Source organism: Camellia sinensis, chromosome 8 (genome assembly GCF_055761805.1).
Source record: "Camellia sinensis isolate YWXY chromosome 8, ASM5576180v1, whole genome shotgun sequence".
NCBI lineage: Eukaryota > Viridiplantae > Streptophyta > Magnoliopsida > Ericales > Theaceae > Camellia > Camellia sinensis.
In genome coordinates this window covers 16,557,703-16,582,917 of record NC_138968.1, presented here as the reverse complement: position 1 = coordinate 16,582,917, position 25,215 = coordinate 16,557,703, and the positions used below count along the sequence as shown (strand labels likewise).

The 25,215-nt window shown below is 35.9% G+C and overlaps 2 protein-coding genes and 1 pseudogene across 2 annotated transcripts; 1 reads left to right on the top strand and 2 right to left on the bottom strand.

Moving 5' to 3' along the window:
• Window positions 1–1,258: 1,258 nt before the first annotated feature.
• Window positions 1,259–13,106, bottom strand: LOC145796831 (uncharacterized). Its single transcript, XM_082882121.1, has 10 exons — window positions 12,979–13,106; window positions 6,725–7,025; window positions 6,596–6,625; window positions 6,257–6,507; window positions 5,970–6,176; window positions 5,801–5,890; window positions 5,619–5,705; window positions 5,182–5,523; window positions 5,001–5,084; window positions 1,259–1,497 (listed from the first exon to the last, which is right to left on the bottom strand). Exons 2-10 carry the CDS (start codon window positions 7,017–7,019, stop codon window positions 1,486–1,488), a joined length of 1,398 nt encoding a protein of 465 aa, XP_082738247.1. The 5' UTR covers window positions 7,020–7,025; window positions 12,979–13,106; the 3' UTR covers window positions 1,259–1,485.
• On the bottom strand, window positions 7,194–9,514 carry LOC145796789 (uncharacterized). Its single transcript, XM_082881930.1, has 3 exons — window positions 8,109–9,514; window positions 7,920–8,019; window positions 7,194–7,844 (listed from the first exon to the last, which is right to left on the bottom strand). Exons 1-3 carry the CDS (start codon window positions 9,512–9,514, stop codon window positions 7,194–7,196), a joined length of 2,157 nt encoding a protein of 718 aa, XP_082738056.1.
• Window positions 13,107–19,007: 5,901 nt separating the features above from the next.
• Window positions 19,008–20,006, top strand: LOC145797594 (rust resistance kinase Lr10 pseudogene; annotated as a pseudogene).
• Window positions 20,007–25,215: the final 5,209 nt, after the last annotated feature.

Below are 25,215 nucleotides of genomic sequence, written 5' to 3'. Positions count from 1 at the left end.
CTAGAATTGTTTTAAAAATTTATAGTGCAAATTATCATTTTCACCCTCTGAGTTTTATTCTTATGTTTTATTTTTTACTTATTTAAAATAGTTGGTGACAAAGAAACACATTAAAACAAGAGTGTGTACGTCTAAAACACCCTGTTTTTTAATCTTATTTTTTTATTACTTTTATTTCTATGGTGAACATTTTATTATTATCAAATAAAAAAAAATGGAGAAATAATCTCTTATAACAAAATAAATATTGAATTTTTAATTTTATCAATTTAAATTGATAAAACTAAAAATGTACAATTTCACTTATAAGGGTAGAACCCTGCCTTATTTTTGTAATTTTTTCAAATAATATTACATGTAGTTGCTTATAAGTTATAATTTGCATCCCTAAAAATGTGCATATGCAATTCATTACTTTTTTATAAAATTTCTTAACATGGATTATAAAATGTCATTTTTTTCTCACCACAAAAGTTACTAAAACTTTTCTATCCTTAAAATGCCATGATAAAAATTACAAAGTCATAACAAAAATCATGAAGTATCACAATTTTACCGTTCATAACTATAAAATGCACCCTATAAATTTATTATTCGTAACTTTATCACTAAGTATCATACTACATATCACAAACATTCATGATTTTCCTTTCTTAACATATCACTACAAAAAAAACTGTTTTTTGCGACGGCGTTTTGCCGTCGCAAATACTCCAAACGCCGTCGCTAATAGTTTTTTGCGACGGGGATCAGTTTTTTGCGACGGCAGGTGGGGGGTCGCAAGAGAGGGGGTTGCAAAAGGGATTTAGCGACGGCAAGAGCCGTCGCAATTGTTTTTGCGACGGTAAAAACATATTTTTGCGACGGCATAATTCTGTCGCCAAAAAACTACGAAAATATGTTTTTTTGCGACGGTAGAGACTTGCTGTCGCTAAAGTTGTTTTGTCGACTGCCTATTCCCGTCGGTAAAAGCATCGTCGCTAATGACCATTGGCGACGGGAACGTAAGCCGTCGCTAAAGATCTTATTCTCAATTTAATACTTACCTTTTGCGACAGTATTTGAGCCGTCGCAAAAAGATTAATACCATTTTTGCGACGGGGGAGCTCCGCCGTCGCAAAAAAAAATTTAAAAAAAAAAAATCACCGTACAAAAATAATTAAAAATATAAAAAAACCTGTATTAAATGAAAAATAACTAAAAAAAATCTAAAAATTACATAATAATATAAATATATATATAAACAAAAGACGGCACATGATGAACATTCATAATGTTGTTCCATTAATAACAATACAGAAATAAAAATTATACCACTACATAATGTCGCATAATACATACATAATATTGTTCACAAATTTAAATAACATAAATCAAAATCAAAATCAAAACCAAAAGTTTTCGTCTTGCTTCCTTCGTGGGTTCAAAAAATAAAAGCTGGTTATAATCTTTATACGCCCGCATTCCACAAGAAGCAAACTGCAACTAAGGAAATATCTGAAAAAAACAAAATAAAAGTAATTAATAACAATATAATGGTATTAATATTTTAATTACAGAAAAATATAAAAAAATTAACTACTATATAATTACAAAGATAGTTTAGTAAATAATTTTGACTACACCGAAATCCGACTCTAACTCCCAAACCGGGAACCCGATTCGAGCCCCGTCTTCTCCCACAAGTCTCTCGTGCCTAGGCGGTCGTGTGTGCCAAGTTTCGTGCCAAACCGACGCCGTTTCGTGATTTTGGGGCGTTAACACCTCGAGTTCAAGTTTCTTAAGAAACTAGTTTGCCTAAAGTGAAATCCGGCTCTAACTCCAAAACCGGGAACCCGATTCGAGCCCCGTCTTCTCCCACAAGTCTCTCGTGCCTAGGCGGTCGTGTGTGCCAAGTTTCGTGCCAAACCGACGCCGTTTGGTGATTTTGGGGCGTTAACACCTCGAGTTCAAGTTTCTTAAGAAACTAGTTTGCCTAGACCGAAATCCGACTCTAACTCCCAAACCGGGAACCCGATTCGAGCCCCGTCTTCTCCCACAAGTCTCTCGTGCCTAGGCGGTCGTGTGTGCCAAGTTTCGTGCCAAACCGACGCCGTTTGGTAATTTTGGGGCGTTAACACCTCGAGTTCAAGTTTCTTAAGAAACTAGTTTGCCTAAAGTGAAATCCGGCTCTAACTCCAAAACCGGGAACCCGATTCGAGCCCCGTCTTCTCCCACAAGTCTCTCGTGCCTAGGCGGTCGTGTGTGCCAAGTTTCGTGCCAAACCGACGCCGTTTGGTGATTTTGGGGCGTTAACACCTCGAGTTCAAGTTTCTTAAGAAACTAGTTTGCCTAAAGTGAAATCCGGCTCTAACTCCAAAACCGGGAACCCGATTCGAGCCCCGTCTTCTCCCACAAGTCTCTCGTGCCTAGGCGGTCGTGTGTGCCAAGTTTCGTGCCAAACCGACGCCGTTTGGTGATTTTGGGGCGTTAACACCTCGAGTTCAAGTTTCTTAAGAAACTAGTTTGCCTAAAGTGAAATCCGGCTCTAACTCCAAAACCGGGAACCCGATTCGAGCCCCGTCTTCTCCCACAAGTCTCTCGTGCCTAGGCGGTCGTGTGTGCCAAGTTTCGTGCCAAACCGACGCCGTTTGGTGATTTTGGGGCGTTAACACCTCGAGTTCAAGTTTCTTAAGAAACTAGTTTGCCTAGACCGAAATCCGACTCTAACTCCCAAACCGGGAACCCGATTCGAGCCCCGTCTTCTCCCACAAGTCTCTCGTGCCTAGGCGGTCGTGTGTGCCAAGTTTCGTGCCAAACCGACGCCGTTTGGTGATTTTGGGGCGTTAACACCTCGAGTTTCAGTTTCTTAAGAAACTAGTTTGCCTAAAGTGAAATCCGGCTCTAACTCCAAAACCGGGAACCCGATTCGAGCCCCGTCTTCTCCCACAAGTCTCTCGTGCCTAGGCGGTCGTGTGTGCCAAGTTTCGTGCCAAACCGACGCCGTTTGGTGATTTTGGGGCGTTAACACCTCGAGTTCAAGTTTCTTAAGAAACTAGTTTGCCTAAAGTGAAATCCGGCTCTAACTCCAAAACCGGGAACCCGATTCGAGCCCCGTCTTCTCCCACAAGTCTCTCGTGCCTAGGCGGTCGTGTGTGCCAAGTTTCGTGCCAAACCGACGCCGTTTGGTGATTTTGGGGCGTTAACACCTCGAGTTCAAGTTTCTTAAGAAACTAGTTTGACTAGACCGAAATCCGACTCTAACTCCCAAACCGGGAACCCGATTCGAGCCCCGTCTTCTCCCACAAGTCTCTCGTGCCTAGGCGGTCGTGTGTGCCAAGTTTCGTGCCAAACCGACGTCGTTTGGTGATTTTGGGGCGTTAACACCTCGAGTTTCAGTTTCTTAAGAAACTAGTTTGCCTAAAGTGAAATCCGGCTCTAACTCCAAAACCGGGAACCCGATTCGAGCCCCGTCTTCTCCCACAAGTCTCTCGTGCCTAGGCGGTCGTGTGTGCCAAGTTTCGTGCCAAACCGACGCCGTTTGGTGATTTTGGGGCGTTAACACCTCGAGTTCAAGTTTCTTAAGAAACTAGTTTGCCTAAAGTGAAATCCGGCTCTAACTCCAAAACCGGGAACCCGATTCGAGCCCCGTCTTCTCCCACAAGTCTCTCGTGCCTAGGCGGTCGTGTGTGCCAAGTTTCGTGCCAAACCGACGCCGTTTGGTGATTTTGGGGCGTTAACACCTCGAGTTCAAGTTTCTTAAGAAACTAGTTTGACTAGACCGAAATCCGACTCTAACTCCCAAACCGGGAACCCGATTCGAGCCCCGTCTTCTCCCACAAGTCTCTCGTGCCTAGGCGGTCGTGTGTGCCAAGTTTCGTGCCAAACCGACGCCGTTTGGTGATTTTGGGGCGTTAACACCTCGAGTTTCAGTTTCTTAAGAAACTAGTTTGCCTAAAGTGAAATCCGGCTCTAACTCCAAAACCGGGAACCCGATTCGAGCCCCGTCTTCTCCCACAAGTCTCTCGTGCCTAGGCGGTCGTGTGTGCCAAGTTTCGTGCCAAACCGACGCCGTTTGGTGATTTTGGGGCGTTAACACCTCGAGTTCAAGTTTCTTAAGAAACTAGTTTGCCTAAAGTGAAATCCGGCTCTAACTCCAAAACCGGGAACCCGATTCGAGCCCCGTCTTCTCCCACAAGTCTCTCGTGCCTAGGCGGTCGTGTGTGCCAAGTTTCGTGCCAAACCGACGCCGTTTGGTGATTTTGGGGCGTTAACACCTCGAGTTCAAGTTTCTTAAGAAACTAGTTTGACTAGACCGAAATCCGACTCTAACTCCCAAACCGGGAACCCGATTCGAGCCCCGTCTTCTCCCACAAGTCTCTCGTGCCTAGGCGGTCGTGTGTGCCAAGTTTCGTGCCAAACCGACGCCGTTTGGTGATTTTGGGGCGTTAACACCTCGAGTTTCAGTTTCTTAAGAAACTAGTTTGCCTAAAGTGAAATCCGGCTCTAACTCCAAAACCGGGAACCCGATTCGAGCTCCGTCTTCTCCCACAAGTCTCTCGTGCCTAGGCGGTCGTGTGTGCCAAGTTTCGTGCCAAACCGACGCCGTTTGGTGATTTTGGGGCGTTAACACCTCGAGTTCAAGTTTCTTAAGAAACTAGTTTGCCTAAAGTGAAATCCGGCTCTAACTCCAAAACCGGGAACCCGATTCGAGCCCCGTCTTCTCCCACAAGTCTCTCGTGCCTAGGCGGTCGTGTGTGCCAAGTTTCGTGCCAAACCGACATCGTTTGGTGATTTTGGGGCGTTAACATCTCGAGTTCAAGTTTCTTAAGAAACTAGTTTGCCTAAAGTGAAATCCGGCTCTAACTCCAAAACCGGGAACCCGATTCGAGCCCCGTCTTCTCCCACAAGTCTCTCGTGCCTAGGCGGTCGTGTGTGCCAAATTTCGTGCCAAACCGTCTCATCTTTTCCCACAAGTCTCTTAACTTACAACGTAAAGAATGCAAAGATACATTTTATACCTGATCTTCTGGTGGTGGTGTATATGGATTCTCATCTTCTGCAGATTCCCTAAATGCCCGGTGGCCACTCGATGCATCAGGAACCTATGATAGTCAATGCATAATGTGTTAATCATATTCGAATTTTATACATAATCTTGTGTGAAAATTGAACTATCAAACAATTTAATTTATATCGAACCTGTCTGTTGGGATCCACACTCGCCCCCTGTGACACAAACGCCATCATCTCAGCTCTCATCTGCTGTAAATGTGTAGAGAACTCTGCTCGCAGCTCCTCCTTCAACTCATCCCTTAGCTCTGCACGAACCTGCTGCGTGATCTGCTCAATAGTCGATGGTTGGGGTGTTGACTGTGATGGCCCAGCACCATCTTTATACACCGCTCTCCGAGGCACAATTCTCCCGTATGTGCGACAATATCCATGTCCGTCATGACCTATCAACTCATGGAAAATGGCATTCCTAGCCTCCAAAGTCTGACCATCCTCAGGTAGCATAGAGAGTTGACGATTAAACTCATCCTGTATTGAATAAGACATACAAGTATATGCCAAATTAAGATGGTTGACACACATAAAATAAACTTCAAATACAATCAAAGGTGTTTGGAAACTACCAAGGTCTGGATAACCTCTGGGTCATCTGCTCTACGTGTCATAAGCCAAACATTCATCTTATCAGTAGACTTCCCGTTATTGGTCATCTACATTTTTTTAGAAATATAAAAATTAGAATCCAAATAATTTGCAAATATTCAATGTTTATTTATATACAAAAATAAAACAATAAAATGTAAACCTCATGTCGTATCTGAGAGAAACTAGTACGCCCTGTGGTATGAGCTATGCCGTGAGCTCGCCGATTTTTAGCATTCCTACTTGCAATTTTCTATAACAGGTTCAACAAATGTAAGTATGTAAATATGATTTGTATGTTTACATATCATAAATATAACTTATTTGTATACCTCAGCATCAGAAGTACGCCAATACTCCACAAGTTCTTCCCACTGGCTTGGCACAATGTGCAAAGGAACATCATCCTTCAGATTAGGATCAGAACTTCTAGGCTTGAAATACTTAACCTTAATCTTGTTCTTGTGATCCTTCCATATGCTGTTGCAGTTTTTCATGCAGATTGGCTTGTACTCCTCTGGACATATATTCAAATTGTCCTATAAAACACAATTTCAAAGTGTAAATAATAATAACACAATTTTGGAATTCGAATTTGTGGTCAAAAATATACTTTTACCTTCACATCCTTCCAGATAGCATCAACAATATCATCAGGCACATTGTTCCAGTCAAGAAAAGTAAGAGGAACAATGTTACCATTCCGCACAATGATGCCAAGTTGAGTAGTTAACTTAGCGACGTTATCCCCTATTGGGCAGTAATTTTCATCAAATTGTATGTCCAGCTTTTTACCAGTACCCCACTCTTTAATGCCCTTGGCACATCCTCTACCACGCCTAGTCGAGATTGATGAAGAACTAACATGACCTGCGAGATACAAAAACAATAAACAATATGCAACGGTAATAAACAAATGCAAATTTAAATTATGTGAATACAAATCGAATTCTTATACCTGATGTAGGCTGTGAAGAAGACGAAGGGTCTGCAAAATTCAATGAGAATAAACAAGTTATATATAATGAGCATAAATAAATGTATGTTTAAATAATTTTCATACAAAAAAAATGGCAAATTTATATACCTGCGGATAGCTCATAAGCTGATGACTCTAGTCGGGATGCTAGCTGCTGTGGTGCCACTGATGGTGGACGCACCGATGGTAGGCGTGGGGGCTGAGTACATGGTAGCTGCTGTGATGCCACTGATGGTGGTCGATGCGGTGGTACTAATGGCCCCTCAGATGGTGGTGGCACTAATGGCCCCTCCGATGGTGGCCGATGTGATGCGTCCTCTGATGGTGGTGCTACTGATGTCCTGTTATGTAGCACATCAGACATCATGCGCCGGGGATGATCAGGCTTCCTCTTCCTTCCCATAATAATCTGCAAGCAATATAACATTAATTGACATTAGAAACATAGACAATGGGTTGTCATCAACTATAATATGACATTAATTGAACTAATACAATTACAAAGACAAAGTAAATTAAGAAATTGATGATTAACTACAACCTTTGCCATAATTGAATTACTAATGTTGATTAAATATCAGCCTATTTGAACATCAACTGTTTCCCCTTCTGCGGCTTCCCTCACCCAACCAACTTCTTCATCACGAAGCATTATATTTTCTTCCAATTGTTGGCTTATGTATGGCTCGATTTGTGGGTCAGTCGAACTCATATCAAATAAACCTCTTTGAGACATCTTCACCACGACTTGCCAGTCTGGTTGTAACGGGTCTGCAACATACCAAACTTGCTCTGCTTGGGACGCCAAGATGAAAGGTTCATTGGTAATTCGATCATCTCGGTACAACAAATGATTGAAGTTTACCAACGTGAAATTGAAGACATCTTCTTTTTTTCCGTGAATATTGTCAATCCAATCACACTTAAACAACACATGTTTCTTCTCATTGGAATATCGAAGCTCAACAATATCTGTCAATTGTCCATAATAGTACACAGACCCCACACGAGGATTCTTGTCTTTTCGACTAGCATAACTTATGGTATCTGCCTTCAAAGCTACACCACAATTTTGTGTGGCTCGACGATCATCCATGGCCTTTACTCGATACCGAAACCCATTCAGTATATACCCGTTGAACCTCCTTGCCAGGTTATGAGGACCATTTGCCAATAGAATAATCTCTTCAGAAAATATGACATCAGTAGTCCTTCGCAAAGTTTGGACCTATTTAACACGAAAATGTAAAATTTAAATGTAGTTCGACTTAAGTAACTAGAATCTATAGAGTTAAATACATACATGTTCCTTGAACCAAATGTGAAAAGTTTCAAAATGTTCACGCCGAAGCTGATGATCGTCGACACGAGGCATTTTGAGCTGAAGTACTTCAAGGTGTTTGCTGTGTAGATTGAGATTTTAGCAATACAAAAAATTTTGTTGAAAATTCAATAAAACATAATAACATATTGAGTGAGTGACTTAACCTACTTTATGAATGGTTGAACCGCGCTTGTATTGAATAAGATGTACCGATGAGCTTGTACCCAAGAAGTATTATCAAGATAAAAGCTTGTGTTTTCACCAATAGCATGACCCAAATTATCAGCACCACTATAGTTTCTCACGGGTCGACTAGATTTGGTTTCCACATCATTAAGATATTGTGCACAAAAATTCATGCATTCTTCCATAAGATATCCTTTAGCAATTGATCCTTCAGGATGAGCTCTATTACGCACGTATTGCTTCAAAGTAAGAAGATACCTCTCAATTGGATACATCCATCGAAACTGAATCGCTCCACCCAATAAGGCTTCATCAGCTAGATGTATAGGCAAGTGCTCCATTATATCAAAAAAACTCGGAGGAAATATTTTCTCTAGATGACAAAGTGTTAGAGCGATACGATCTTGAATATATTGCAAATCCGTCGCACGATTCACTTTCGAACACAATTGTCTAAAGAAATTGCTCAATTCAATCAAGGGTTCAATTACATTCTTTGGTAACGATCTTCGAATAGCCAATGGAATAAGTTGTTGCATCAGAATATGACTATCGTGGCTCTTAAGACCCCCAATACTTCTATCATGTGAGCGCACACGACGTGATATATTGGATGAATACCCGTCGGGAACTCTTACTTCCTTCAACACTTTCAAGAACAAATCTTTTTCATCCTTGGTCATCGTGAATTGTGCTGGTGGTAAATAGGCTTTATTCGACCCTCTTAACTGCAAATGTAGGGGTTTTCTAATATTCATATCTTGTAAATCACGCCGAGCATTAACACCATCCTTCGATTTTCCTGCAACCCCTAATATTGTCCACAACACATTATCACAAACATTCTTCTCTATATGCATCACATCGAGGTTGTGTCTTATTAGATTGTGCTCCCAATATGGCAATTCATAAAAGATACTCTTTTTCTTCCAACTATGGGTGCGATGTCCAACTTTCTCCTTCTCTACCTGTCTCCTATGCCTCTCCTTAAGGTCATCCCTCTTGTATTGGGTTAAAATACCCTCAGATTCTAATTGTAGCAACATCTCAGTTCCAGACAACAATTTTGGTTTGAGTCTGACTTCCCGACTACCATCAAATGATACTTTATCCTTCCGGAATTTATGGCCAGTAGGTAAAAATCTGCGATGACCCAAGTATGATTGTTTCCTACTATGCTTCAACCAACACGATGTAGTTTCCGTATTACAACAAGGACATGCATATTCGCCTTTAGTGCTCCATCCTGACAAGTTTGCGTATGCAGGAAAATCACTAATTGTCCACAGTAAAGCTGCATGCATTTGAAACATTTGATTTGTTGATGCATCAAATGTTGACACACCCTCATTCCATAGTTCGTTCAACTCCTCAATTAACGGTTGCATATACACATCAATCTTGTCACCAGGTCCTTTCGGGCCGTCAATAAGCACGGACAAAATTAGAAATGGTTGCTTCATGCACATCCATGGCGGCAAGTTGTATGGAATGAGCACAACAGGCCAAGTGCTATGAACTATATTCATCGTCCTGAATGGGTTAAAACCATCAGATGCTAAGCCAAGCCTTACACTTCGGCAATCATTACTAAAGTCAATATTCCGACGGTCAAAATCTTTCCATGCAAGGGAGTCAGCAGGATGCCTGAAGACGCCATCATCAGTTCGTTCCTCTGCATGCCATCTCATGAACTTGGCCGTCTTGGATGACATAAACAACCTCTGCAACCTTGGCTTTAAAGGAAAATACCTCATCTGTTTTGCAGCTATTTGTTTGCCACCTTTGTTAGGACCATTTGAACCACCATCACCATTTGATTTCCATCTAGAACTGTTGCATATGACACATTTATCAAGATTGGCGTCCTCGTTTCGAAACAACATGCAACTGTTGGGACATGCATCCCACGTCTCATACGTAAAGCCCAAATCTGTTGTGACCTTTTGAGCTTTATAATATGAGTCCGGTAGTTTTACACCCAACGGGAACGCCTCATTCAATAACTCAAGCAACATGTCAACAGACTTGTCTGTCCACTGATTAAGCACCTTCAAATGTAGAAGTCGAACAATGAATGACAAAGATGTGAACTTCTGACAACCCGGATACAATTCACTTTGTGCATCTTGAAGAAGTTTGAAATACTTTGCAGTCTCTGCATTTGGACCGAGCTGGGATTCAGATGCATGGGGATCAGGCCCCTGTGGGTCATCACCCTCAACACTTGTACCGGCATGTGGATTTCCCATAGCCCCTTGTATCATTCCAATCATATCATCCCCAATGTCTAAATTAGCTAATGTTTCATTCTCTCGATTTCCATGTACAGATACGTAAGATTCCCCATGATTAATCCAATGTTTGTATTTTTTAAAAAAACCATTCAAAATCAAATGCTCCCGTACACCCTCTCGTACAAAATAGTATCGATTCTCACACTTCCTACACGGACAACTGATCATCGAACCTTCAACCCTATTGGTGTAGGCAAACACAAGGAATTCATCAATCCCATTAATGTATTCGCTCGACATCCTATTTGGCAAATCAATCCAACTCTTATCCATCATCTGTAGACATCCACAAAAATATCTCATCAAAGTAACTCCAAATATAATACCTACGTATTACACCCTCATCTATCAAAACAAGTAGTACACTTCCATTCCAAAGCTCCAAAAGAAAAGTAAATTGAGTAAAAGGATAACGAGGAAAGGGGACTTTACTGATGGTGCATTATTTTATTTATCTATTTGTTCAAAACTTAATTATGGACATATATCATGTATGTCATATTACATGTTTAACATGAATGTGTATATTATAATCATATAAAAATTTAAAAGATAAACTATCAGATCAATGTATCTTCCTACAGATAAACTTATAAAATAAACATATTATTCTATTAAAGTACGACTTATGATAAAGTTAGGAGTTTAGAATGAATCGAGTCTATATAAAGATAGGAGATAAGCGAAGTCTATTATTTTACTTTTAAAAAAAGAGTAATATTATGTATAAATGAATTTTTTATCGGATTTCCTAATATTACACACGAATGTATTACACACGAATGTATTACATGTGCCATCTAAAAAGATAGGAGATAAGCGAAGTCTATTCTTTACATTTTTTTAATCTTATTTGATTCTTTCTTAGAAGATGATTGAATGATTTGGAGAGTTGGTAGAGCTTGAGTATTTTTATTTTTTATTTTTTAAGAGAAGGAAGCTGCCCCTTATTTTACAAAGGTTTCAATAGTATATTGTCCTTCTATCCAATTGCAAACCTTATCAATGTGATCATGGGTTTGGAGGATTACTCATAAACAACAAAACTCCATTTTTAATTGAAAATTATCTTGCAAACTCGCACAAAAGCCTAACAACAAACCAATTAGAGCTAATTCAGTTTACCAGAACTCTTGTATACATAGTAGAAAGTCAAAGGCTCAAGTCTTATCACAGTCTCGTAAACAAAGGTTTCCCTTCCCATATTACGTCTTTCTCCCATATATTCAAAATAAAAAAAATTCTCTCAAAAATGTGTATCATAGAGTCAATGGAGGATTTGGAATATTATATAGTGTCATCAAAAGGAACAACAGAATGTATTAACTGTCTTGAATAGAAAAAAAAAAATGTATTAACTGTCTGAGGCTTTGTGTTATCAATAATTTATTAGGGTTTACCAAGTATACAAGTCTTAACTAATCATGGGTAGTTCTCATCTGCAGGAACATTTTACCTTTTTCAAATCTTGTGGCTGATTTTGTATTTGGAATCTTGGAATGAACAATTGGTCCAAATGGGAATTTACTTAAAACCCCTATGCAAAGTCTCTCAAGTGAGTCCATATACGACTTGTGTGATGCACCTCAAATTTTACTGATTTTGAACTCCTAAAAATGTTGTCTTTCACACAAAAAAATTTCAGTATCCCCACCAAATAAAAATCTGTCATCTTGCCCCACCACTGCTGTCAAATTCATTAATTCTCAAAACCTTTTGATGAGACATAGAAAGTCAGATTATTGGAGAAAATAAGCCTTACATACATTTAAATACGTGTGTGTGTGTGTGTGTGTGAGAGAGAGAGAGAGAGAGAGAGGCTATATTGCCAATTTGAAACCTATTCACAAACTAACAGTGTGTGCAACACACGATGAGTGGTGGATGTCTAGCTGCTAAAAGCCTAAACCAAGGTTTTTAGATTATTCAGAAATTTAGAACTTCAAAACCTCAAAGATTAGATCAATATGTTGTATCTCCAATTTACATTTTGCAGCTTCTCGGCAGTGACAAAAAATCTAAAGGATCAAATTCTGCTGATATTTTTTAAGCACACTCACCATGCACACACACACACACACACAGTTATACTTGTAAGCTAAATCCTAATATTGTTAAATTCCTTTATTAACATTTTGAAAATACTTTACTGGTACCAAAACTAATTTTATAAAATTAGTGATTGAGGTGTGCAATATAGAAGATTTTTTAGCTTTACCAAAAGCAATAAAAAATGCCAGTACTGCAACTTCATTCGAGATCAAATGCACCAGTCAAGTTCTTATAATAAACATAGCAAAATGGAATTTCAATGACAAATCATCTTCAAATGTTTCTCTAAGTAATTCACAATTACTTACTAAAACACAGAAAAAGCATCACTTGATTTGAGAAATTAAGATTTTTTCCAGTAACTTATTTCACATGACGAGAACCCTTTGACACTCCACATCTGAGCATACTATTGAAAACATAATGGAGCAGATACATACATACATATATATATATATATATATATGCAGAGAGAGAGAGAGAGAGAGAGAGAGAGAGCATACCTGAGTTGCTGTCGTCGTCGAAGCACCGCCGCTAGCCCTTCGCCGTTCGTCGTCGCCGCACCACCGCACCACCGCTGGCCCTTCGCCGTTCGTCGCCGGTCGCCCGTCGCTGGTTTGGGGGAAAATTGAGCGGCAAGATGAGAGGCCGAGCTAGGGATTTTAGGGATTTTGTGCTTCAAATCAATTTTAGGGATTTTGCGATGGAACCGAGCGGCAAGATGAGAGGGAAGAGGGGGGAAAATGTTTTTTTACTTTTTGCGACGGTAAGGTTTACACCGTCGCAAATTATACAAAACGATTACCAAACGACGCCGTTTTAATATTACTTTTTTGCGACGGATTTTTGCCGTCGCAAATGGTCGAGTATTTGCGACAGCAAAATTTTTGCCGTCTCAAATAGTTTTTTTTTCCCGACGGTTCAACATTGCCGTCGCTAATAGTTCCTGATTTTCATACTCGCCCGTGTAGTTTATTGCCGACGGTTAAACGCCGTCGCTAAAACTACTTTTTTGCGACGGTTTGTTTTGCCGTCGCAAAATACCATTTTTTGCGACGGGGATCGCGCCGTCGCTAATAATTCCGTCTTTTTTGCCTTCTTTTCTTGTAGTGTATACACCTTTTTAGGGCCGTACGCTATACATTTTTTTCTAGGGTAAACTACCAATAGGTCCTAATAGTTGGACTTAATTCCTATCAAGTCCTATTGAAATAAGTCTTGGTAAAATTGCCGCTAAAAATGATTTTTTTGTGACAATTTTTTATATATGTCACTAAAAATTGATAATTAATGACTTTTTTTTGGTCATGATTTTTATAAATTGTGGCTAAAACTTACAATTAGTGACTTTTTTTATGACAAATTTTTCTCATAAGACCTATTAGACAATAAGTCTACTTATTAGGACCTATACGTAAGTACCCCTTTTTTCTATATTACAATAAAATTCAATACACGTACCTACATACAATTATGAGAAGAAAAAAAAAATTATCCTTCAATAACAAAATATAATGAATGCATAAAGACCCTCACTATATGTATCTGTGTAGAATTTATTTTGACATAAGAAATTACATTTGAAAAGTGAGTTTTTCTATTCTACATATTAGTGATGAGCTGATACCACCCTAACAAAAATACAAAAGATACACATGGTGTGTATCTTTATTTGTAGAAATTCAAAGTTCGGCATAGCTTGTTTGTACAAATTCAAAAACAAGAAGCTAGATGGAACACATAATTTTGAAATGATAGACAATACAAGGTTGTAAATTTAAATGAGGGATCAGGCTTTGCAGCAAGGAACACGTCACCTATTTGAAACCATCCTAAAAGACGTGTGGGCCTCACTTAAATTTGGGTTCAAAGTTGGCCTAAAATAAGCCTATAAAAATTACAATTTCCAACAATAAATTTAAATGAGGAATCAGGCTTTGGGTTTAACTAGTTAATTTCTACTAGTTTCTATCAGTCTTGTGCTCTCTTTTTCTCTTTTTCACATTAATATCCTCTGTATTCCAAGGGGACTAGTAATGTTTTTGATCTCTAACGCTATTTATTCTTTCAAAATTTGCAGATGGGTTGAAATATTTCTTGGAGTGTAAGTATTCCCCCCTCCATCTATATTTGTTCCATTTCTAAGCAATCACACAACGTTTATTTCAAATTTTGTCTGGAAGAAAACACAAAAAGCTCCCCTGGGCCAGACACCTCTCCGTAATACTGATTCATTTTCTCAATTATTTCATAAATCTTTGAAACTTAAATTTGACTTGCTTGATTTGATCATTCTAGAATTGTTTTAAAAATTTATTGTGCAAATTATCATTTTCACCCTCTGACTTTTATGCTTCTATTTTTATTCTTATGTTTTATTTTTCACTTATTTAAAATAGTCGGTTACAGAGAAACACATTAAACTTGAGTGTTTTTTTTTCATACATCGGCATTAAAACAAGAGTTAGAAATCTAATATTTAATTAATGTAATTAGAAGATATTTAAAAAACAAGGGAAAAAATTGTTTGCACTCCAAAATCTCTAGACTGGAGAGTGTTGTTCGAGTTCATGGGGCTCATCCTGAGTTTTATTTCGATAATCAAAATGATTTATTTTGTAGAATCCTTCATGTATATTATTTACAAAAAAAAAAAAGAAGAAAAAAGAAAAAAAAGAAAGAAAGAACAATCTAATAATTACAATCTATTCAATTTATTGAAATGTCTCCAAAAAATAGTCGATAAGTATATTTTTTAAAATAGACTATCCATTTTTTTTTCTCTGGTGACAAACATAATAAATTAAACAAGTTAGAGTTATTGGATTGAATTTGGTAGATGATATATATGAAAGATCTTACAAAATGAATGGTTTAAAATATCAAAATAGAACCTGTAACGGGTCTCACGAGCCCAAATAGTATCTGGATAGAACGATAGTCCAGACTCAAAAACAAAGTGAAACTATGAGAGTGTAATTACCCTGGAATATACGTTGGGGAAGTGGCGGAGCCAGAAAATCAAATTAAAGAGGGCACTTATTAATTATATTATTGAAAAATTTTACAAAAATATTTAACGCAAGTTTTTAAGATTGATTTCGTGGAACATAAAAAAAAAATAATGTTATTTATAACTAGTGTATTATGGACAATATAAAAAAATATGGATATAAGTCTTAAAATAAATTATATAATAATAAAAAAAATTATACAAAATTTGATTAAAAATTTAATATAATGATAATACCACGTCATCATTAGTATGTGATATCATCAAAATAGTAAATAAACACATAGAGAGTGAACCTCACATGTCAAATGTAACTAACAATGCAATAAATTTCATATCTTTATAGCGAGATTAGTTATATTTGTATGTCAATAATAATGACATTACCGTTACATTCAAAAATTTTCATAGATGATATGGTTTATAATAGTGTCTTCATTTTTATTTAAAACAATCATTATTTTTAAAATGTCATTGACATTTCACTCTAATAATATTTTTGTAATTTTTTTTTTAAAAATATTTTCTTTATATTTGCAACAAAACAACAACAACAATAACGCTCAATTAGTACACATTAATGTGTGTTTGGGAGGAGAAAAATTAAGTACACACCTAACCTTTGACATAATATATAAAGTGGTGATCCCAAGACTTGAACTCATAACCTTAAAGTTATTAGGCCAAGTCTTAAGCATTAAATCAATAATCACCCTCTTTCTTTATATTTGCAAAAAAAAAAAAAAAATTCCAAAATTCAGGGGGCATGTGACCCTCTCGTCCCTTGCTGCCTCCGCCAGTGCATTGGGGATTGTTTTTTAAAATAAAATAAAAAATATATGGTATGCAGTTAATCCGCAAGATCATTTTGAAAGTAAAAAAAAAATTCTTATTGTACAAATTGAAAAACAAGAAGCCAAATGGAACACTAGCTTGTAAAATTAAAGGAGAAATCAGGCTTTGGGATTGACCTTTTATCCCGTAGTAGTTAATTTTCTCAAGCTTCTATCAGTCTCTTGCTCTGTTTTTTTCTTTTTTTTCTTTTTCTTTATCTTTTCTTGATGGGGACTCATGTTCTGTTTTTCACCCCTCAATGGTTTTGCTTACGTGAATATAAAATTCTAGTAAAATAATCATTTTATTTCACTTTCTTTTCAAAGAATCAAACACGAATAATGTTAGATTTGTCACATTTTTATATCACTTTTAATCTATCACATTATATGTCAACACTGCATTGAAAATAGATGCAATTGATAAGACCTATTATCTACATTCCACGAAATAGTAATGCATTGGTCTCTAACACTATTTATTTCTTTCAAAATATGCAGATCGGATGATTCTTGACTATTACTGTAAGTATTCTTCCTTCTCCATTCATATTTGTTTCAAAGTCATTACAACCTATAAGAGAGTGAAATTTTTGTTGCAAAAAATATTTAGGAACCAATTCATATTGTTGTGATAAAAGTCATTAAAAAGATGTTTTGAAAAGTCAAAAACATGGCTTTTACTGACAAAAATTTTATAAATGTTGCTAATAAATGCCTTTTAGTGACAATAATTTGATCCAAAAAAAAAAAAAATTAGAGACAAATTTTGGTTGTAAAATGGTAATACTAATGTTCAAATTTCGTCGCTAAGAATATAATAATGACACTTATGACCAAAAAAATTGTTTAAAAAATTTTGGTACTTGAGTACTTTTACCATTATATTTGAATCTTTAAAATCTTTATTTATTGTAGCAAGCAATCGCATACTATTTAATTCAAAAGTTGTTTGGAAGAAAACAATAAAAGCTCCTTATTCATTTTCAAAAATTTTTTGCTAAAAACATGTGTTTTGACTTTTCAGAACAACATTTTAACAATAATTCTTGCGATAATAGGAATTAATATCTTTTGCAATAAGATTTTCACTTTTAAGGATCAAAACTAGTAATTCCTAAAACTCTTATATGTTGCTGTGCAATTTTATCATTCCAATGTTCAAATCGTTGGATCTCATTCGGTTACTTTTCTCATTCCTATCAAGACGCTTTTGATCACTTTGATAATTAAGACTAAATTGAATATTTCATTATGGTTAGTTTTAAGGGTGTGTCTCTTTCACGTTCAAGTTCCAAGGATGAATCCTCAGTATTGTCAATGTGAGTTCCTTTTTCGTTTCTGGATTTTAGTTTAATTTATTTGTAATTTTTATGCATGTCGGCTAATTTTTGTTTAATTTTTCTTATAGATCGTAATTTGGGTTACGAGGTCACAATCATAGGTAAATCACTCCCCTTTTAACTGGAAAAAGTTATTTTATCAATTGATTTTAAGGTGGATTAGGGTTGGGCACGATCTGATGGGCTGTAAAACCTGTTTTTTTAAGACTTAAGATTGATATTTAAGCTCACAAAGTTGGGTTAGGATGACTTTTTAAGCCTGCTTATTAAATGGGTTGGATTTAGGAATGTTTCTTGTGGCCAGATTTGACCCAATTGTCAACATATATTATGAGAAATGTTATATACCATATGCCCCGCAATTACAATTGACAATATTTATAGTATTTGATTATGACCTATTATAGTATTAATTATGACTTAATTGGTGGAGCTGTGGGAAAGTGCTTATAGCTTATGCCTCAACAGCTTATAGCTTATAACTTTCAGCTTAAGCTGATTTCCAGCTTATTCTTAAAGCATCTCCTGCCCCACTCAAAGAATAAGCTGATTTCTGACTTCCAAAAAGCTATAAGCTATAAGCTATAAACTAAACTAAACACATCAAAATAGCTTAAATTAAGCTGAAAGCTGAAATAAGCTGTAATTAAGCTCTGCCAAACAGGCACATAGTTAGATTATACATATTGTAGTGTTAGTTATGACTCATTATAATATTAGTTGTGATATTATTTTAGTTATGATCTAAAAATTCTTTGGTAATATCTTATGTGGTGCTTGATTATAATTTTAATTTTTTTTTTTATAATTATAACTCCCATAGAATTGAGTTATGACATTTGTGGGTATTAAATCCACAAATGTTATACCTTGTTTATAGTACACACCTTTTTACCATGATATTACCTATTAATATGTATATACTTATAGAAAATTTATATCTAGGATATGGCTTGACATTTAGTTTTTGTGGATATAAAATTATTAATTCTGAATTTTATAATATTAGTTTTTATTTAATATATGGGCTTGTTTAGTGGGCTCGGGATTGTAATAGTTTAGGGCTAAGACTTCTAGGCCCGAAGTTAGACTAGGTTGGACTTGGGCACAAGAGTTTTCTATATATTTCTTAACTTAAATCTAACTGAGTCTGAACTTGACCCGATGTTTGTCCACCAGTAGGGTAAATACTACCAAATTCTAGCAATGGTAGGACAAAAAATGATTTTTAATTTGTCATCTTGTGATTTTTATATACAGGAGGAATCCTTTTGACAAGAATTCTATTTGCCTTATGTGCATTTGCATTTTTAATCCGTAAGTTTAAGAGAAGGCATTTATCGATGTTTGATAACATTGAAGGTTATCTACGAAGTCAAAATCACCTCATGCCAATTAGTTACTCTTACTTAGATATTAAAAAGATGACCAAAGGTTTCAAGGACAAGTTGGGAGAAGGAGGCTATGGTTCTGTCTACAAAGGAAAGCTTAGAAGTGGTCATCTTATAGCGATAAAAGTATTGGGCAAGCCCAAAGCCAATGGACAAGAATTTATCAATGAAGTTGCTACCATAGGAAGGATTCATCATGTTAATGTGGTTCAGCTAATTGGATATTGTGCAGAGAGATCTAAAAGAGCTCTTATATATGACTTCATGCCAAATGGGTCTCTGGAAAAGTATATATTTTCTCAAGAAGGATATATACCATTGAGTTGTAAGCAAATGTATGAGATTTCTCTAGGAGTGGCTCGCGGGATTGAATATTTACATCGGGGTTGTGACATGCAAATTTTGCATTTTGATATCAAGCCTCACAACATTCTTCTTGATGAGAATTTTACTCCAAAAGTTTCCGACTTTGGGCTTGCAAAATTGTATTCAACTGATGATAGCATTGTGACTTTGACTGCAGCAAGGGGGACAATGGGCTATATGGCTCCAGAGTTATTCTATAAAAACATTGGAGGAATTTCATATAAAGCTGATGTTTACAGTTTTGGTATTTTGTTGATGGAAATGACTGGTAGGAGAAGGAATTTGAATGCTTTTGCTGATCATACAAGCCAAATTTACTTTCCTTCTTGGATTTATGATCAATTCAAAGAAGGAAGGGACATAGAAATGGGAGAGACTAATGAGGAGGAAGGGGTGATGGTGAAGAAGATGATAATAGTGGCTTTGTGGTGCATACAAATGAAGCCTAGTGACCGTCCTTCAATGAACAAAGTTGTAGAAATGCTTGAAGGGAATGTTGAACAATTGCAGATGCCTCCCAAACCTTTTCTATGCCCACAAGAGATGCCAACTGAAAATCATAGAATTGACATAGCCATCAGGTGAATGCATAAATTCCATCACTTTGAATGTAAGTGAACCTTAAATGGTTTCATATCAAATGCTTCATATTTAAGTAAATTATAATTGTTGGCATCCTTTGTTGCTTATGTATTATTGAGGCAGCCTTATTAAACATATGATGGGGAAACTATATATGCATCATTAGATTAAATTTTTGTATGAAAACTTAGTATTTCATTTAGATAGCTTCTTTGGATTGCATTTCAATTTTTTGTGAAAGATTTTAGTCAAAACTAGCTTGATTGGAGCTGTGCAAGTATAAATTTTTGTTTAATTTGGATTCATTTGTCATTGTTTAGAAATATTGCTTTGACACTGTACAATAACACCTAAAATTTTTAATTGTAAGCTACAACATTTACAATGAAGAGAAATAAATTAAAAGGTTATTTGGGATGTTCTAAATAAGTATACTTTTTGACTTTTTATAAAAAGATGTGTAGAAAAGTAGAGAATAGATGTTGATTTATGTGACCCAAAAAAGACAAAAAGATAAAAAGTATGAACTTATTTAGTCTTCTCAAACAAGGCCTAAATACACAATATTTAAACATGATTCAGCAATATGGTTACATTCAGAGGGAAGGAAATCAAATCCACTACTTGGAATAAAAATTATAGAACTTTGAACATCTAAACTTAACTAGTCTACAATAAAAATCCTAACAAAAAAATATTACATATATCTCTAAAACTTTGGATCAGATGTGTTGCCTCAGACCTCTGCAAGGGCCTAGGTGAAGCATGATTTGGCTTTTTACTCTGATTTTCAACTTCAACCCTCTACCTCTATAAAAAGCCCCTTATAGTAATTTTGAATGTGTAGTAAAAATATAAGACATATCACAACAAAAGCTTTCACCTTAAACCAAAAAAGTAAGTTGGAAAAAATAAAGATTAATTTTCCATAAAAAAAACTTTTAAAAGATCAGGATTTTATAGGATTATCATAAAATATTTAGTTACATTTTTTTCTTTTCAACCTCATTAATCCTTGGAAATTTATACAGATTTAGGTCATGCTTTGCTTAGCTAGTTGACTTGTAAGTCATCTGCCAACTCTCTATCTCAAATCTGTTTGAGCAGCTACATTTTTTTAGTTCTTAATTCTATAGTAATTAACTGCTTTCACTTTCTTTCTTTTTTTCTTCTTCTTGCACTATGTCCGGACTCGGCTCTCCAACACTACTAACGCTTTGTTTGTTCTACTACGCTTTGTTTGTTTCGGTAGAATATCTTTTTTTTAAAAAAAATCTTTATTTTTAGTTCTTAAGATAATGAAAAATGAAAAATAAATTTATTTAAATGAAAATTATTTTTTAGTTTTAAAAAGTGTAAATTATTTTGGAATTATAGTTTTAACAATTCCATCCCAATCACTCTACTAATATGATTTTTTTCAATAATAACCTATACTCAAATATTTAAGAGAAGGATTATTTGAATTTTCAAAGCAACACTGGTGAGTTCAAAAAACGTCCCAAAAAAATAATTATTGTAGCAATACTCTCTGTGGTGTAGTGTGGTATAATTTGATGATAAAATTATAACTAAATTGTGGATGGTGACAAATTTTTTATCAGTAGTCAAACAGCGGTTTAGGTAGCTTTACTTGTTAGTTAATTGAAGAATAATTTTAAACAATTATCAAACGTATGCATATAATAAATAACACTATTTTGCATAATATTTTGTATACATATAACACTAATTTGCAACAAATTCTACATCTCAAGTATCACTCACATTTATTTTTAATTTTATATTACACTGGAAATAAATAAATATATATAATGTATATATGTATTAATCCGCTAAAACTATCTAATCCGCTAAAACTACGCAATTCTCACCGATTCATCTATTAACTGCGGACTAAACTTTGAAGTTCATATTCGCCTTCAAAACCACTCTGTTATAGTTAATACATATATTTTTTTTAATTTCTAATGAAATATCAAAGTAAAAATAAGTGTGAGAGGGATTTATGTGAAATTTGTTACAAATTAATAGTTATATATATGAAAAATTAGTTTGTATTATATATATGAAATGTATTATGCAACTTAGTGTTATATATTATGCAAATAGTTGATAATTGTTTAAGAATATTCTTCAATAAACTAGCATATTGAAAATGCTCCAAATTGCCTCAACCATGATTTGATTATTTGTCAATCTGCCATTTACGGTTTGATTTATAATTTTATTTTCAAACCGACCGAACTGCATGGCGGACACCCCTAGTAGAAGGGGACGATTTCATAGACGGATTACAAATTTGAAATTAATATCAAATCAACTCGCAATTAGCAAGTGAATCGGTGCAAATTAAACAATTTTAGCTAATTAAGCAATATTTTGCATAAACTTGCTCTCCAATTTGATCCTCTCCATTCTATGCATGTAATGAAAGATTTTTATTTCTTATCCAATGGTTTTAAAAAAATGAACGTAAAATTATAGTTATTTTAATAATGAAAAATGCTTGGGACCCCCTTTTTTTGAGACCCCACAACCCCCTTTGGATCTCAACCATTGATATATGTGTGGGACACTCATGTATGTGTGGGGCCCATATCATCAATGGTTGAGATTCAAAGGAGGTTATGGGGTACTCAAAAAAAAGGGTCTCAATCATTGTTGTTTAACAATAATATTTGAAAAAAGTTAGGAATACTAACAATTTTACTAACACACTCATAAGTTGATGTGAGTTCTATACCAAGTGATGATTGATCTTATCAAAACTTGTGAGTGTATTAATAAAATTGTTAGTAAATGTGTAAGGAAAATGCCCCAGACCCCCACCATCCGCACTGTTTTTTGATTTACTCAAATTTTAATTTATTTATTTAATTTTTTTTTCAGTCTTGCTCTCACAGCCTCCCACATAAAGGTAGGGGGTGCTGGGGTCACCCCCTACTGGGGGTCCCTAGCAGTGTTGAATGTGTAAATATCCTTGCATTGTTGATAATAGAGCAATGATATATCCCTCTAATGTAAGGGAAAATATGTGATTCCCCGCAAGTAAATCAATCAATGGGAATAAAAACTAATGAGGAAAAATTAAATCAAAAGTAAAACAAGAATTTTACGTGGTTCCCTCAATGTGAGGTACGTCCACGGGATCGAAATCCGATTCCACTATCAACCAAAGAGTTTCCAAACGATTACAAACGAGACACGAATGGTCTCACAAAACCACCCTTAGGTGAATTCCAAATAATCACAAATAAACAAGAGGAAAGACCTCACCAAATAGACGAACAAAATCTTCTGAAACAAATTTGTAGAAGACCCAAAATAATACACCCAAAACAGAACCGAAGGCTGAACAAAACGAAGCAGAGAACACTTTGCTTGTTTGCTCAAGCAATACACTTCCACACCTTGAGTATGCACCCAAGAAAACCAATCACACAACAAGCTTCTATCCCAGGAACAAAGGTCACAGAAAAAATGATCAATTTTGTAGCAACCAAATTACCTCCGGAAAAACAACAAAACCATATATAATAAATCTTAGGCTTTGTAACAAAAAACCCTAGTTGTTACCAAACTAAATTAGGTCTCCACAAATTAGATATAATATATAAAAATATATTATACCTAAACCAAACTAAAATTCTTTTTCCAAAACCAATTGGGTCTCAAACTCCAATAAGGAGATATACCCCAACAATTCTCCCCCTATCGACTTAGGTGGAGACATCAACCATACCGCCAAAGTTCGACACTTTAAATGTTTGTCCCTCGACAAAGTCTTAGTCAACATATCCGAAATATTATCATCTGTGTGAACCTTTTCGAGTTGTAACAATTTTGACTCTAACACATCACGAATTCAATGGTATCTCACATCAATGTGTTTCGATCTCGAATGAAAAGTAGAATTTTTACTCATGTGAATAGCACTTTGACTATCACAATAAAGCACATGCTTTTCTTGCTTCAAACCTAACTCTTGCAAAAATTTCTTCTACCATAACTCTTCTTTGCAAGCTTCCGTAATGGCAATAAATTCAGCTTCGGTAGTTGAGAGAGCAACACATTTTTATAATTTAGATTGCCATGCCACAGCTCCCCCTACAAAAGTCATCAAATTCCCCAAAGTAGATTTTCTAGAATCAATATCACCGGCCATGTCAGAATCTATGAACCCATCAAGCATCGGCTTACCATCCCCAAAACACAAACACACCTTCAAAGTCCCTCGAAGATACCTTAGAATTCATTTTACCGCTGCCCAATGTTCTTTACCTGGATTAGAGAGAAAACGACTCACCACACCAACGGCGTGAGCAATATCTGGCCTTGTACAAACCATGGCGTACATCAAAGAACCAACTGCTGAAGCATAAGGAACTTTCAACATCTCTTCCTTGTCTTTCTCACTTGTAGGACATTGATTCGAACTAAGTTTGAAGTGACCCGCAAGTGGACAACCAACCAGCTTCGCTTTATCCATGTTGAACCTCTCAAGAACTTTCTCAATGTAACTTTCTTGAGACAACCAAATCAACCTCTCTTTGCGATCACGAACAATTTTCATACCAAGTATTTGCTTTGTCGATCCCAAATCTTTCATATCAAAAGATTTACTCAACTTTAACTTCAACTTGTTAATCATGGTAGAATCTTGACCCACAATTAATATGTCATCAACATAAAGCAAAAGAATAATAAATTTACCATCCGGGAAATTTTTCACAAACACACAATGGTCCAAAGTGGTTTTAGAAAAACCATTTTTCATCATGAAAGAGTCAAATTTTTTGTACCATTGCCGCGGGGCTTGCTTGAGGCCATATAAACTTTTCTTCAATTTGCAAACAAATTTCTCTTTCCCTTTTTTCACAAAACCTTCCGGTTGCTCTATGTAAATTTCTTCTTCAAGATCACCATGAAGAAATGCGGTCTTCACATCAAGTTGTTCAACTTCAAGGTTCATACTTGCAGCCATGCCAAGTACAACCCGAATAGAAGACATCTTCATAACCGGTGAAAAAATCTCATCAAAGTCAATACCTTTCTTTTGCCCAAAGCCTTTCACAACAAGACGTGCCTTGTACCTCATATTCTTTCCATCATTCTTCAATTTGAAAACCCACTTATTTTTCAAAATTTTCCTCCCCTTAGGCAACTTCACTAAATCATAAGTGTGATTTTCAAGTAAGGAATTCATCTC

Coding starts and splice junctions, on each gene's coding strand:
- LOC145796831 (XM_082882121.1), bottom strand. CDS start 7,019: ATGGGAAGGAAGAGGAAGCCTGATCATCCCCGGCGCATGATGTCTGAT. Junction 6,626..6,724: donor AGCTTATGAGCTATCCGCAG/GTATATAAATTT, acceptor TGAATTTTGCAG/ACCCTTCGTCTTCTTCACAG. Junction 5,524..5,618: donor CAGAGGTTATCCAGACCTTG/GTAGTTTCCAAA, acceptor TATTCAATACAG/GATGAGTTTAATCGTCAACT.
- LOC145796789 (XM_082881930.1), bottom strand. CDS start 9,514: ATGCAACCGTTAATTGAGGAGTTGAACGAACTATGGAATGAGGGTGTG. Junction 8,020..8,108: donor GCGGTTCAACCATTCATAAA/GTAGGTTAAGTC, acceptor CAATCTACACAG/CAAACACCTTGAAGTACTTC. Junction 7,845..7,919: donor ACATTTGGTTCAAGGAACAT/GTATGTATTTAA, acceptor CGTGTTAAATAG/GTCCAAACTTTGCGAAGGAC.